This window comes from Phascolarctos cinereus, unplaced genomic scaffold, assembly GCF_003287225.1.
Source record: "Phascolarctos cinereus isolate Bilbo 61053 unplaced genomic scaffold, phaCin_HiC Scaffold_4;HRSCAF=312, whole genome shotgun sequence".
Taxonomy (NCBI): Eukaryota; Metazoa; Chordata; class Mammalia; order Diprotodontia; family Phascolarctidae; genus Phascolarctos; species Phascolarctos cinereus.
In genome coordinates, this window is record NW_027555847.1 from 507,940,479 (window position 1) to 507,955,902 (window position 15,424).

Sequence of the window (15,424 nt, forward strand, 5' to 3'; positions counted from 1 at the left end):
GAGGAAACAAAATATAACAGAAGGAAAAAAAAGCAAATAGTGTGCTTCGATCTGCATTCATAGTCCTTTCTTTGGGTGTGGATACCATTTTCCATCATGAGGCCTTTGGAGATGTCTTAGATCCTTGTATTGCTGACAAGGGTTAAGTCTATCAGTATTAGTCATTGCACAACGTGGCTGTTACTGTGTACAATGTTCTCCTGGTTCTGCTTATTTCACTCAGCATCAGACCATACAAGTCTTTCCAGGTTTTTCTGAAGTCAGCCTGTTCATCATTTCTTCCATTACATTCATATACCACAGCTTGTTCAGCCATTCCCCAGTTGATGGGCATTCTTTCGATTTCCAATTCTTTGCCACCACAAAAAGAGCTGCTATAAATATTTTTGTACATGTAGGTCCTTTTCCTGTTTATATGATCTCTCTGGAATATAGCCCTAGAAATGCTATTGATGGGTCAAAGAGTATGCGCATTTTTATAGCCCTTTGTGCATAGTTCCAAATTGCTGTCAAATGCTTGGATCGTTTTGCAGTTCCACCAACAATGCATTTATTGTTCCAGTTTTCCCACATCTTCTCCAACATTTATCATTTTCCTGTTTTGACATGTTTGGCCCTCGAGGTCTTCAGGCTGAGGGTGGCTAATTGCATGCTGGTTTGCGGCAGAGGGTTCTCTTGTGGGTCTTAGTTCGCAGATGAACCTGAGGTCCCTTCAGATTCTTAGATTCTATGATAAGGGAAAAGTATACTTTATTAGGTTTTCGTCTGACCCATATCTGTTTATTGATTATTTTCTAAATCTCCTTTTTGAAACGACTGTGAATACATTTGACACTTTAGCTTCATAACAGCCACTTTCTAATATGAAATCTTTCCTTGTGGTACAATGGGAAGCCCCTACCTATAGAGTCAAAGGGCTTGGCCTTAGGTCATATCTCAGATGCTTACTACCCAGTGATCCTTGGGCAAGAGACTAAACCTTCTGGGGCCTCATTATACTGATCTGCAAAAAGAGGATATCTGGTCAGGTAACCTGAAGTTCCTTCCAGCTCTAGAACTATGATCCTTTAATTGTGTGTTTCAGGTTTTCTTTGAGGTGCAAGGACAGAGAGAATAACTATAGCTTCCATATGCCTTAATATCATTTAATTATTGATTATGTTTCTGATAATTCATCTTAAAGGAGAATCTCTCCCTTGTATTTACATGTTTCATTACTCACGGAAAAGTACCGAATAATAATTAGAAATTGGAGGGTTTAAAACAATTTATTTATATCTTTCCTGAATTTGTTTTTGAGTAAACATTTTGTCTACGTAGATTTAGCCTTGAATTTTGAACACTAAATAAGCTTAGTAATTCAGTCTTTTGTCTCCCACATGTTAGATTTGTTAGTTAGTGTGGTCCTTTCATTTAACTTCTTAGAGCCTCAGTTTCTCCATTTATGATAGGGAAGATAATAACTCACTAATGACCTTGTATAGTTCTTGTGAAGAAATTCCTGTGTAAAGCTTGGCATTGTTATTTTTTATCTCCGAGTCATATACAGAAGTATGAATTAATAATGGTTTATTTTTAAGTAATCATTGGAGTCGCTTAATTTCTTTTTGCAAATAGAGGTGAAAATCTAATTGTGATAATTGGAATGATTTTCATGAAGAATTTCAGCTAAGAAGACTACAGATATACTTCAGTTCTTTTTTTTTAATTTTTTTTAAATTTTTTTTTGATTTATCAACAATCACTTCCATATGCTTTTGAGTTGAAAATTTTTCTACCCCTTCCTCCCCGCCCGCCCAAGACAGCACACAATCTGATATAGGCTTTACATTTACATACCCATTAAACGTATTTTCACATTAGTGAAGTTGTAAGTAAAAATTAAAACCAGTGGGAGGAACCATCAGAAAGATGAAACAAAACTCAACAGGAGGTAAAAAATAAGTGATAGTGATTCGACTTCCATAATTCTTTCTTTGGATGTGGACAGCATTTTCCATCCCGAGGCCTCTGGAGATGTCTTAGATCCTCATAATGCTGAGAAGGATTCAGTTTAACAATCTTAGTCATTGCGTAATGTGGCTGTTACTTTGTACAGTGTTCTCCTGGTTCTGCTCACTTCACTCAGCATCAGTTCATATAAGTCTTTCCAGGTTTTTCTGAAGTCAGCTTGTTCATCATTTCTTATAGCACAATAGTATTCCATTACATTCATATACCACAACTTGCTGCTCAGCCATTCCCCAATTGATGGGCATCCTCTCAATTTCCAATTCTTTCCCACCACAAAAAGAGCTGCTATGAATATTTTTGTACATGTGGGTCCTTTTCCCATTTGTTTGATCTCTTTGGGATATAGCCCTAGAAGTGCTATTGCTGGATCAAAGGGTATGCCCATTTTTGTAGATGTACTTTAGTTCTTGAAAGAACTACAGAAATTAGGCTTTATAAATCAATTAGGTGTAATTATTTGCTGTATAAAAGGATTTTTTAATTTTTAAAATGATTCACTGAGAATTCTTGAAACTAGTAAGCTATTATTTTGAAAATACAATTATGTTAACAAAAAGATCTATGTGAATTCTTTTATGCTGTATAAATTTATGATATTGATTTTAATGTGTCCGTATAGCAGGTGCTGGTGTTATATAGTGAGATTAATTTTAATTATTATAGCAAGTGTATGTGTTTTCATATTTAAGACCTTATGTCCTCCATAAAAAACCCTTTGTTAAAATAATTCATGATACTTAGAAAATACTTGTTTTATAAGAGAAATAGTTGACTTAGGCAGTTAATTTGTAAATTCTTTGAACATCTCATGGCTGTAGGAACAGAATAATCAATCTTCTCTCCAACTTTACCTTTCAAATTACCTCTGTGTTATCCACCCCTCTTATTTGCTTTGCTTTTGTCTCTTGAGTATGAGGTGACCTTTGTCTTTTAAAATTCCAGTTTCCCTACTTATTGGTTGAACCTACTCCTTGTTTGCCCCATGAGCTTATACTTTTGTCATCCCTTTTTCTTCCTTGATGATCATTTTCTCCTTATCTATTACCTCTTTCCCTACTATTTGCAAATAAACCCAGATCTCTTTCATCCTGTATTAAAAAAAAAGTGTCAACCCAGCTATTCCTTAAAGATACTATCTAATATCTCGTTTGTTTCACAGCCAAATTCCTAGAAAAAACTGTCTGTTCCTGTTGCTTCTACTTTCTCACTTCACACCTGCACCTTACAATTTTGTTTCTCCTCTCATTCATAAACAGAAACCTTTTTTTCTCCGAAGGTACACTGATGGTCTTTTGTAAATTGTGTTTTTCTAAATCAGTGTGTGGCGAACAGGGATCCAGGTTTTTGTTTGAATTTAGCCCCCATTGGGCTAAATTGGGCCCCCACTCCCAAATTAAAAGAGTGGTTATCAGAGAAACCTTAGAAGACTTACATGAACTGAAGTGGAATAAGGAGCAGAACTAGCACAATTAATCCAATAACATCTTTGGAAGACTTTGAACTTTGATTAATGTAGTGAACTACCGCAGGTCAAGAGGAATGGAATAAAGCATGCTGTCCACCTCCTGGTTGAGAGTTACTGGACTCAGTGAAGATTGAAACATTGTTTTCCAACATGGCCAATGTGAGAATTTGTGTCACTTGACAATTTGTGTTTGTAACAGGTTTTATTTTTCTTTCCTACTCAGTGTAGGGGTCCTGGGGGGTGTGAGGGGATAGGAGGGGATAGGAGGGAAAGAGGTGTGACCTTTGTTGATAAAAAAAAGAAATAAAAAATTTTAAACATAGTGTTTTAATTTAATTGCTTTTATGGATCAGTGCTCTCATTGGTGTGGGTAAACCTTCCAGTGATATAACTTTTTTGTACTGTGTCACTCCTCTTCATGAGCTGAAAATCCTGTATAGGGGCCTGCCTGATATGCCTGGGGCTATCCTTAGTTCTCTTCACGTTTCATGAATACCAATGAAATGTATGGTTTATCTACCAGTTATCTATTTCTCCTGCCACATGAGTGGTTCCCCTGATTTTCTGTTAATGCAGCTCTGATTATATATTTTATATTTGTTTCTCTTAGATGAATCTTGATTGCTAATGTCTTACAACAGTATTCAGACCAACTATATAGTCTTCTCCATTATTCTTTGAATGACCCTTAACTTCATTACTTTGGAGACTATGATATCATGTGATTTTATCACCATTAGTACCACTGGAAGTAATGTGATATTCCTTTGTATCACTGATAAGCTTGGGGCATTAAAAACATTATGTGGTTTTCCAAAAGTGGTCTATCTTCCCTGTACTTCTGTTAATTCTGGTATAACTTCACATTAAAATCTGGACAATAGGCATTCCTCATCAACTTTGTTTCTCCTTTGAGAAAGTTAGGCCAGACTCATTTGCGTGATTATGGATCTCATTTAGGAGGCTCTGTAGTCTTCTTTGTTTTCATGTGGTTATAACAGTGTTATCTAGCTACAGGAACAGTTGAAGAAGTTTTCAATTTCAGCTCTGTGCTGGATTTCAGACAGTGGCAAAAACTTTTGGTGCGTATATGTTTGTTTTATGCTTTTGTAGTCATAATTAGAAAGCCGTTGGGCAAAGTTATGTCTATTACATATGTCAAAAGACTCCAGCAGGATTTTGGAATATATGTGAAAAATGCATTTTGGGAAGACAGCCCTAAAGACAGTATTTTCCTCTACCAAATAAAATACTTTTTATGGTCAACAAACATTCAGTTGGCCTGGTATTTTTTATTTTTTTAAATTAATTTTATGAGTGTAAATTTGTCTTCTTGAGACTATTATTTGCAAAAATCATTCTGTTCTCATACTTTCTTCAGGGATGCTCACAATGTATGCTGATTTATTACCTGCTCATTATCTTCCATCACCCCCCTCTGGGAGGTCTTCCAAACATTTTTTTTACTTTTAAATTATGTTACTCTAGAATCCAAGGGTAGGGAACCTGTGTCTGAAAGGCCACATGTGGCCCTCTAGGTCCTCAAGTGTAACCCTCTGACTGAATCCAAGCTTCACAGAACAAATCCCCTTAATAAAAGGACTTGTTCTGTAAAACTTGGACTCAGTCAAAAGGCTGCATCCAAGGACCTAGAAGGCCACATGTGGCCTCTCTGACACAGGTTACCCACCACTGCTCTAGACTGCTTATCACTCTCCTTAGAATCTGGTGGGGTTTTTGTGTGTGTGTGTGTGTGTGTGTGTGTGTGTGTGTGTGTGTGTGTGTGTGTGTGTGTGTGTGTGTGCGCGTGTGTGCAGAAATGATTTCTAAGCTCTTTTGGTCACTTTGGGAGGATTAACTTACATATTAATTAAACTTCCTTAGGAAATGGTAGTAATATGTGTCAGTGTCTGTTGTCTTAATCATTTTTCATTTGAGTGGGAGGGGCAACACCACTTTGTTTAAATAGGTTTGGTTGAATTTGCCCCGATCTCATCCCTCATCTATGTCTTATGATCTTCCAGTCTCTTCGATTTTGCTTTTTCCTCTAACAAGTTGATCATCTGACTTTAGAAAGCTAATTTTGGGAAAGAATGCTACCTTGTTGACTTGTCATTTCCTTTCTCTTAAAAGCATAAATATCTGAAGTTAATTCTGTTTAATATGGAGCTTCTTACATTGACCTGATTTTTTAAAAGAATGTTCATAATACATATATGTTAGGCTGCTGATGAGTCAACAATCCATTGACCTTTTTACTTTATTATTTAAGTCATGTTTTCTATTAACCCTTTTTGCCATTTTCCCCTATGGCCACTTGTGTGTTTCTATTACTGAACAGCAAAGCATGCTTTTATTGAATTTTGAGAGTCTTTTGGAGTTCTTAGCATAATTCCCTCATCTCTTCACACTCTCCTACAGACAGTTTTCCGTAGTCTTCCATTTTCATGGTAGCCTCTTTGCCAGCAATCTTATGAACAATTCAGTATCACATGGAGTGATATTTCTTTTTTGGATGAACATATAGTTCACCTCCTTTATTTGCCTCTTCAGGGAAAACTTGTCGGCCACTCTTCCATTTAGCTACAACTTCTTGTGGTTTCCAGTTTTATTTATATTAAGAATGTTAGGATGGATATGATTACATTCCTTGAGTAGTCTGTTGATTCAGTGGTCATTAAAAGAGAATCTTACATTTGGAGTGCTGATAAATGGGTTCATATTTATGTATAGTCTAAAAACTGCAATGTAAAATTCTCCTTTTTCTGCCATTCTGCCTCTGTCACTAAAGAAATTCAAGGTTACTGCATAGGACCAAACTGGGTTTTGCATTTTTCTTTCTTTGTGGCACCCATAGAATAAAGAATTCATTACCAAGTCCTCAGAGAAATGATACTGAACTTTTTGTTTTTAACTATCCTGAGCATCCCAAGTTTGGCTTAAAATCAAGATGGAGATATCTGCGTATGACTATGGATGGTTCTGTTTGTCAAGATTAGATTTGTAGATTTCAAAAGGGGTGGTTGTGTGTGTGTGTGTGTGTGTGTGTGTGTGTGTATGTATGTGTGTAGAGAGAGAGAGAGAGAGACAGACAGACAGAGAGAATAATAGAGGCCTATATAAGCCAGTATTGGTTAGTTAACTCTACTCTTATTTTCTCCCTAAGTTAGAAAATAACTATCAACATAAAAGTTGTCCATTTGGGAGTATATTCGCTTTGGTCAGTGCTCCATTTTATTGAAGAGGCCATTCGCTGACTCTTGAGTTGGGGAAGAGGTGTCTTTCACAAGAACCACTTTTAGAAATATGGTTCTTGTAGAATTCCAGAAGTAAGAACAAACCAGTATACCATTACTTTAAAATGATCAAAGCTGTCTTTTGGTGAATTTAAAAAATGACCATATGCCATGTAATCTGGTACATTATTTTTAGTATTACCTAAAATATTTTTCTGTATTTCAGCCTATTCCAGTGATAAATGGAAAAGAATTACCAAACCCCCTTACAATTCAGCTTTGTGATCAGTGGGAAAATCCTTCCCCAGTACCACTAGTTAAAATAAGTCTTGTGAAAGCAGCCATCTTAAAAGTAAGTATCCATCTTTGAATATTAAGTGTGTTGGGGTGATAATTCTGAATTTCATCAAATCTTGTTTCATAGTAACAGTTTTATGTATTGTGAACATTTATTTCCCTACCCAATAGTCTAAATGAGGCAAGACAGTTTTCATGTCTCCTCTCCCTCACAAAATCCCGCCTGGAAGTTTTAATGCTCATGAAGTATGTACATGGTCTTTTAACATGATTAGTTCAGTGCTTTTTACTAAGTACTAGTACTGAGAATTCACATTAAAGAAAACCCCAGCCATGAGGGTTTTTTTTAATTATTCATTAAGTTAAACTGATAGTCTGAAGACTTCCTTATATGATGCCAGAGTAAACTCAACATATTTGTTCACATATATTTTTTAAAGTGCACAATTTGTTAAGTGATATGGGCCTTCAATTTGTACATTAGAGTTAGAGGGTAAATTTCAGGATCAATAAAAAATAATGATTCTCTTCTTAAATCGCATACCTCTTAGATTTGTCTTGAGACTTCTGTGAGATCTTGTTTATAAAGATTCTTCAGGGATGGGTAACCTGGGCCCTTCTAGGTCTGTGGGTATGGCCTTTTGACTGAGTCCAAGTTTTACTGAACAGATCCTTTTATTTAAGGGGATTTGTTCTGTGAAGGTTGGATACAGTCAGAGGTCCACACTTGAGGATCTAAGAGGGCCACATATAGCCTTGAGGCTGCAGATTCGCTACCCCTGATAAAGAACTTCAAACTTTTAAGTACAACATAAATGGGAGTAAATATTCTATTCTATAAGAGAAAATAAAATTATAAATATTAAATTCACTGTATGTTATTCAGAAAAAAATCATCAAACTCTAATAAGCACCTACTGTAACATCTTATGTACTGGAGAGATGCAAGGTTCAGTTAAGATATGGTCCTGTCTGTCAAGGAGATTAATCATTCAAACATTTACTAAATGCCTACTATGTATTAGATACTGTTATAAATGATCCCTTAATTAGTAAGTCTAGTGGCTTTTTCTTAGTACTCATTCTTCTTCCCTGCAACTTTTTTTTTTAACCTGATCTAGTTGTTGTTTTGTTTTGGTTAGGCAGTGGGGTTAAGTGACTTGCCCAGGGTCACACAGCTAGTAAGTGCCAAGTGTCTGAGGCGCAATTCCTGACTTCAGGGCTAGTGCTCTTTCCACTGTACCACCTAGCTGCCACTCTCTGCATCTTTCGACACTGGGCATCATTCTTTCCTGGATAGTCTTTCCTCTCTAGGTTGTCCGGTCTGTTATCAAGTCTTGTCATTTCTACCTCTTCCTACCTTCTACCTCTACTTACTCTTGTACATTTCCTCTTCTTTTTACTTACACAAATGCCACCCTGGTACACTTCCTGTCTAGAGTATTAGAATAACCTTTTGGTTGGCCTCCTTGCCTCATGTTTCTCTCCATTCTAATCCATCCTCTTCTCATATCCTAAAATGATTTTCCTGATGCTCTGGTCTGGTATTTTCACTCCCTTCCTCATCAAAAAACTGCAGTTATTGCCTGTTATTTCCATGAACAAATATAAAGTCCTCTCTTTGGCATTTAAAGCCCTCCCTCCCTTTCCAGCCTCTTGAGCCTCTGTGTAGGATCTGGCTGTAATGGCTTCCTTTCCATTTCTTCCACGAGACTTACTCTGTTATCATTACCAGTCCCTTATGCATAGAATGCTTTCCTTCCTGGAATTTTTGGAAGGCAGTAATATGACACCAGAGTGGAACAGTGGGGGTAGCACAAGGGGCTAAAGGGTTTTGAATGCCAGTTAGAGGATTTGAACTTGACTTGGTAAGACAATTAGGAGTCACTGAAGATTTTTGAACGGAGAACTGGCACAATTAAGTTCATGAATAAGAAAGATTTTTCTTTCAGTAATGTGGAGGTTGTATTGGTCAAGGGGAGAAGGTTAAAATGGGGAGTCCTATAATGATATAGGTTTCAATTTGCTAAGTAGGTAGAATGTGTTTTTGTATTATTGCAGTAGCAGTGGGAATAGGAAGGAAGACATTCATATTGCATAAACAGAATTGATAAGCCCTCCTAGCCATATACAGTGGGAGTGAGTGTGAGATTGAGGGTTACAAATTTGATAGACTGAGAGAATGGTGATGCGTCAGATACTTATAGTAGGTTTAGAAGGAATGATAATGCACTTAATCTCAGATACATTGAGTTTGAGGTTTAATCTAGGTTTAAATGTTTTTAAATATTTGAAGATTTACATCTGGAGTTCTGGAGAGATATGCATCCGGTGATTGAGATCTGAGAATTATATGCTTAAGTTATTGAAATGTATGAGTTCATGAAATTGAGAGGGGAAGAGTGTAGAGAGAGATGGAAGAATGATTGTAAATAGAATGTTGGGATTACCCACTTTAAGGCTTGCAGAAAATACTTGAATCTGGGAAGGATATAGAGAAGTAAGGGGGTTATAGGTAGGAGAAGGAAAAAAGTGTGATGTCTCTAAAGAACATGGTGGTTGTGAATAGGCTGAAATATATTACAAAGAAGGAATTATGAACAAGCAGTGTTATTGAAGGGTGCCATAAGAGGTTTTGATTAAAATGAAGATAGGGTAGTTGTGGAACGAAAGTGAGGGATAACTGTTGGACAGCAAGTATACTGATTCGTTGGCCTTGTTGCATTGTCTGGAGAAAGGAAGGAAAGCAGGCTTGTAGTTATGTGGTTTTACTTTTCCTCCTTCATTTCATTCTCTTGATTTCTTTCTATTTTAATGTTCCAGCTAAACTGGCCATTTGATTTCCCCCATAGGTTTTCTTTTCTCTCTTGCCAGCACACCTTTATATTGTTTTCAGAATCACTTTGCTCATATTATTCCTTATATCTTGGATATTTTCCACTTCCCTTCTCTAAATCTATCAGATTTCTGCTCATACTTATATGTATTTTTTGTATTTATTCACAGAAAAATTCACTCATAAGCTCCCTAAGTCCAAAGATCTTATATTACCTAAATGTTCTGTCTTCCCCAGAACCCTGGCATATTGCTTTAAACAAGCAAACAGTTGACTGAGTTGAACGTAATAGTCTATAAGCTTTTAAAGTGAATGGACTTGATCTCTTTTTGCAGCTGAACATATAGTAACAGTAATTGATTTCATCAGAGACATTACAGAGATCACAATGTAAAGGAACTTGGGTTTTTATTGGAGTTCAACATTCTTGTTTAGCCCCCTCATTTTACATATATGAAAACTGGCATCCAGACATGAAGTGACTCGCCCTTGGTCACATAGTATATTAGTGGTATAGTTATACCTGTAACACAGGTGTTTCATCTCCCATTACAATGTGCTTTCCATTCTACTATATTAAATTCCTAAACTTGAAACAAATGAAAAGGCAATTTATCTTGTTCTGGTAAAAGCTTCTAGCCACTTCACTAGACATTATACACTTCAAAACACTAACAGATAGCCTATCATGCTTCTGGTTTTCAAAAAATTCTAATCTTAATATTTTCCAATGTGAGTAAGTGGTGTTTTATTTAAGGTACATAATTACATTGCATCCAGTCCAGTATAGAATGAACTATCTAGAATGGTAATGACTTCCCTGTAATTCCCACCACTACAAATGTGTTTAGAAGATAGTTAGCTACTTGTCAAAGATATTGTCTAAAAGATTCCAGTTTTGGCAGTATTTGTAGACTAGATGAGTAAATGAATCAATAACCATTTATCAAAAGCCTACTTGGTGCCAGAAGCTTGGGATAAAAAAGAAATAATGAAAGTCCTTTCTTTAAAGGATCTTATATTCTATGGGAAGAGACTATACAGAACAAATATGATATAAATGGGAAGTAATTTTGGAGAGGTAAGATGTAGACGATCACATGAACTATGTTTTGAAGTATACCTCATATTCAGAAAGGAAGAGATGAGAAGGGTGAGCATTTCTGTGCCTGAGAAAGGATCAGTGAAAGGCATGGAAATTAGAAATGGAGTATTATACTTGAGAAACAGTGAAAAGGCCAATTATTTGCTGGATCATAGTAGAGTATATGAAAGGTAATGATAATGTAATAAAGCTAGAAAGAAATATTGGCTCCAGGTTGTGAAATGTAGCAGAGGAGTTTATAAATGATCCTAATGATAATAGATTGCTACTGGTATTCATTGAGGAGGGAGGCAAGTGAAATGACTAGATCTGTTCCTTAGGAAAATCACTTTGTTAGCTAGGAGGAGAGAATGGATCAGAGTGGTGAAAGATTCAAGATGGGAAGACCAATGGGGAGGCTGTTGCCATAGTACAACCCAGAGGTTATCAGAGATGGAGATGGATGGAAATTTTTTTTTTAAAGGCAATGGGGGTTAAGTGACTTGCCCAGGGTCACACAGCTAGTAAGTGTCAAGTGTTTGGTCTGAGGCCGGATTTGAAATCAGGTCCTCCTGACTTCAGGGCCGGTGCTCTATCTACTGCATCACCTAGCTGCCCCCTGGGTGGAAAAAATATTGTGGAGATAAAAATAGTATGGAAATTATTTGCATATGTGGGGCGAATGATCGGTTCACAGTGCCCCATTGGAGGATTTAGAGGTTTTCAGGAAGATTTTAAATAATCAGGGTGACTGGAAGGAGAATGATGACTTTGATAACTATGGACAAGTTGGGTAGAAAGATCAGTTTTGGAAAAAAAGGAAATGATTTTTGTTTTGAACACTTTGCATTTTAGATGGTCCGAGTTTGAAAGCATCTCTAAGTAATTGTTACTGTGGGACCAGAGTTCAGGAGACAGACTAAGGCAGAATATATAGCTGTATGAGTCATTGGCATAATGATTAAATCGATGGGGGTTAATATGGTTACCATAAAAGAGTGAAAAGAATGGGGCCTAGAACAGAGCCTTAGTTATATCCACAGTTTGGGAACTGATGATGTAGCAAAGGAGCCTGAGAAACAGTAGATGACTGAGAGATTGAGGTCACAAAAATCTCTGAAAGAATCCAGGATGACAGGGTAGTCAGTAGCATTAAATGATATTGAAAGATCAAAAAGGATTAAGTTTGATACAAGGGCATCAAATATTTTAGGAAATCGTTGGTGACTTTAGAGCATAGTTTCAGTTGAACCATTAAGTTGGAAGCCAAGTTGGAAAGGATTGAGAAGTGAATAGGAGAAGAGAATTGGAGGCCAGAAGTTTTGCTGATACAGGCAAGAGAGATAGAGCGTGGCACTTTGATAGGGTTTTTTACAAGTGGGGGGGCTTTTAAGGTTTAGAAAAGGAGGACATCTAAGTATATTTGTAGGAAGCATAGAAGGAACCAGTACATAGGGAAAGATGATGTAAGTTTAGGGAGAAGGTACTTCTAGAGAGAAATTGTGAATGAGACCATGAAAGGATACATATAGATAGTTTGACCTTCGTTATGAGAAAGGCCATCTCTTCATCAGAAATTGGAGTAGTCTTTACTTGAATAAAGGCAGAAAGAATGCAGATTGATAATATCAAAGTTTTAGGAAATGCAAGGTTTCCATTTTCTCAATATAATTTGAAGTGAGGTCTTTGGATCAGAGGGATCGGTGAGAGACCCTTGAGAAGAGGTTTGAAATAGTTCCTATAAAACTAAATAGAAAAAATTTAAAACAGAATATATTTCAGAGGACTAAAAGGATTTCTTTGCTACAGTGAGGGTCAAATAGATAATATAAATTTGTAATGGGCTCAATTAACATGGTTTTGTGAGTTCTTCCGGCTCTGTTTAACTGTATGCAAGTCAGAAAGGAGGAGGTAGATGGTGGGAGTAATGCAGCACTGGGGTTTGTCAAGGGAAGAGAGAGAAGGTAATAAGGGCCACAGATTCTTCAGTAGAGGACATTGTAGAACTAAACTGGGTTGCTTCTAGGGTCATGATTAGGAATGGAGGAATGTAAAGCCAAATCAGGAGTGATAGCCTAGGAAAATACTGAAGACTGTGGATATTAATCATGTCAGCTACATATATAGGATAAAGCAATGTTGATTTGGTGGACATGAATCGGAAAATAATTTGTGATTCAGTTACAATAAAATTGTTGGCGAAAACAGAAAAAGTTGTTTTTAGAGTAGTTGTGAGGGGTTTTTTTGGTTTGTTTTGTTAACAGTTATTTTCTTTACAGCTTAGCCCTTCAAATCAGCAGCATAAAACTGATGACAGTGGCAGGGCTGATTTGGGAGTTTTTACTGTTTCTGCCCCTAGGTAAGTATCAAATTGTTTTGAAAAGTAGTGCAATTATATAGCTCCATTTTCCTTAGGAGTTGATGAGTAAATAATGAGCCCTTCATTGAGCACTTTGATCCTTGTATTTGGTGTTACAACATGACTGCTTGGAGGATGAAGAGTGTAGTCTTTTGGTACAAACTGTGTGTTAAGGAGGTAATTTATATCCTTTAAACTCTATCTCTTCCATTTTGTTATATTTCACAAGAATAATCCTATATGTTAACATACATGTTGAGATTTTTCTCTTTTCCCATGTTGAATATTACCATTTAATAAAACAAGGCCACTTAAAACACTGGAAATGCAAATCAGTGGTTGCCTAAATGGAATGTGTTTAGATAATTTCATAATTTTTGTATAATAACTATTGTAACTCAATTTTTTTTTTAAAGGGGAGAACATACTATACAGGTTAAAGCAACCTACAACAAGAATTCCCTAGAAGGACCTACAATTAGGCTAATGGTTCTTCCAGACCCTGAAAAGCCAGTGCGTTTGAATGTCAAATACGATAAAGACGTTTCTTTTTCAGCAGGAGATATTTTTACTGGTGAGTAAGTCTTTATATTTTTAAATTATTTTTTACTATTATAAGATGCTTTGGTGACTTATTTAACTTTTATTTTAAAATCAATTGAAAAATTTAAAAGATCTGTGTAAATAGTGGCATTTTACTTAGTTGCTTGGTTTTTTCCTCCTATGTAGTTGTATTTTCCTTCATGTTACATATGAATTGTAGGAGATAGACTTTTACAAAGGAATTGTGTTGCATTTCATATCTCCAAGAAAACAAGAAATTGTTTGACAGAAAGATAGAACTTCCTATGATTAGTGAAAGGCAGTGAACAGTATGTTTGGGGAATGTGAAACTGTACTTTGTCCACCCTATCAAGGGATTATTTTAAATTTTTACTTGTGTTCTCCAAAATTTTTGTTTTAGTGGATTGTTTTTTGTTACACCAAAATGTCTACAATTTTATAATGAAAGCTAATGGGAAATTTTTTTTTCCTTTATACTCAGTTCTTCTAGATTGTTTCACTTGGAAATGAAGGATTCTAGTAATTTTGTTTAAGGTGTGACTAAAAAATGAATGAAATACTAAATATTTGAAAATCTCTGTAAATAAAATGTGGCTTTTAAAAGGTAGAACACTTCCTACAGAAGTTTTCCTGAATTAGATTTTTCTACCATTCTGTAAGTTAATGAACCAACCACAGCAGGAGTCTGTAGAGCAAAGTGGAAATAACATTGGAATTGGTTGGCCTGGCTGTGCCATTTTATTACTGTTTTGACCCTTCAGCAGATCATTTGACTCCTTTGGGCTTCAATTTCCTTATCTGAGAGAATGGAACAAATGAATGGTAAAATTGGGGTGTTCGAGTAGGTGACTTTTAAGGTTCCTTTAATCTGTGGTCCTTTAGTCTATGAAAACTTGTTCTTAAATTCAGTGAAATAGATATTGAAATCAGAATATGCACTTAGTATTTTGTCAGCATTCAAATAAATCGTCACAGGAAAGTCTGTAGGAGTTCATTGATTCTGGGGAGCGAGGCATTTTAGTGCAGTAAGTCCGTAGGTTTGTTCAGTGTCAAAAAAGTTTTGTGTGCTTGGAACTTAATAGCCTGGAAACGGGTTCTGTGTAATCCAGGTGGTCTCGGCAAACAAAGAAGTATATGGGCAGGAAGCAGATTACAACAGGGAAGTCAACAACAGTGTACCCCACTATACCACCAACAGAGAACTACATTACAGCAGTATAGTAAGATTGAAAATTTTCTTTTAAAAATTATATAATTTCTTTCTCAGTGTACAAAAATCGGTTTTCTCTTCTCATTCTCCCAAATCAAGGATAGAGATGAGGAGAAAAACTAAATCCTTGTATAAAATTTGAATAGTTAGGTAAAACAAATTCCTTGGTTGACCATGAACAAAGAATATATGTCTAATTGCACCCTGATTCCATTAGTCAGTCAAAAGCATTTAAGAGCCTACTACATGTCAGGCACTCTGCTGATGGATGGGAATACAAAGAAAGGCCCTTGAAAGAGGGAAAAACATTTAGAGAAAACATTTAAACAACTACATACAAACAAGGGAGGTAGGTGGCTC

At 36.1% G+C, this 15,424-nt stretch overlaps 1 protein-coding gene across 5 annotated transcripts in view; it reads left to right on the forward strand.

Moving 5' to 3' along the window:
• SMCHD1 (structural maintenance of chromosomes flexible hinge domain containing 1) overlaps positions 1-15,424 on the forward strand; it is a 234,804-nt gene that overhangs the window by 97,947 nt on the left and 121,433 nt on the right. For all 5 annotated transcript variants that reach the window (XM_078153486.1, XM_020970644.2, XM_020970647.2 and 2 more), the window contains exons 30-32: positions 6,941-7,066; positions 13,211-13,290; positions 13,707-13,864. In XM_078153486.1, coding sequence (XP_078009612.1) covers positions 6,941-7,066; positions 13,211-13,290; positions 13,707-13,864 — 364 coding nt within the window. The remainder of the gene's footprint in view (positions 1-6,940; positions 7,067-13,210; positions 13,291-13,706; positions 13,865-15,424) is intronic.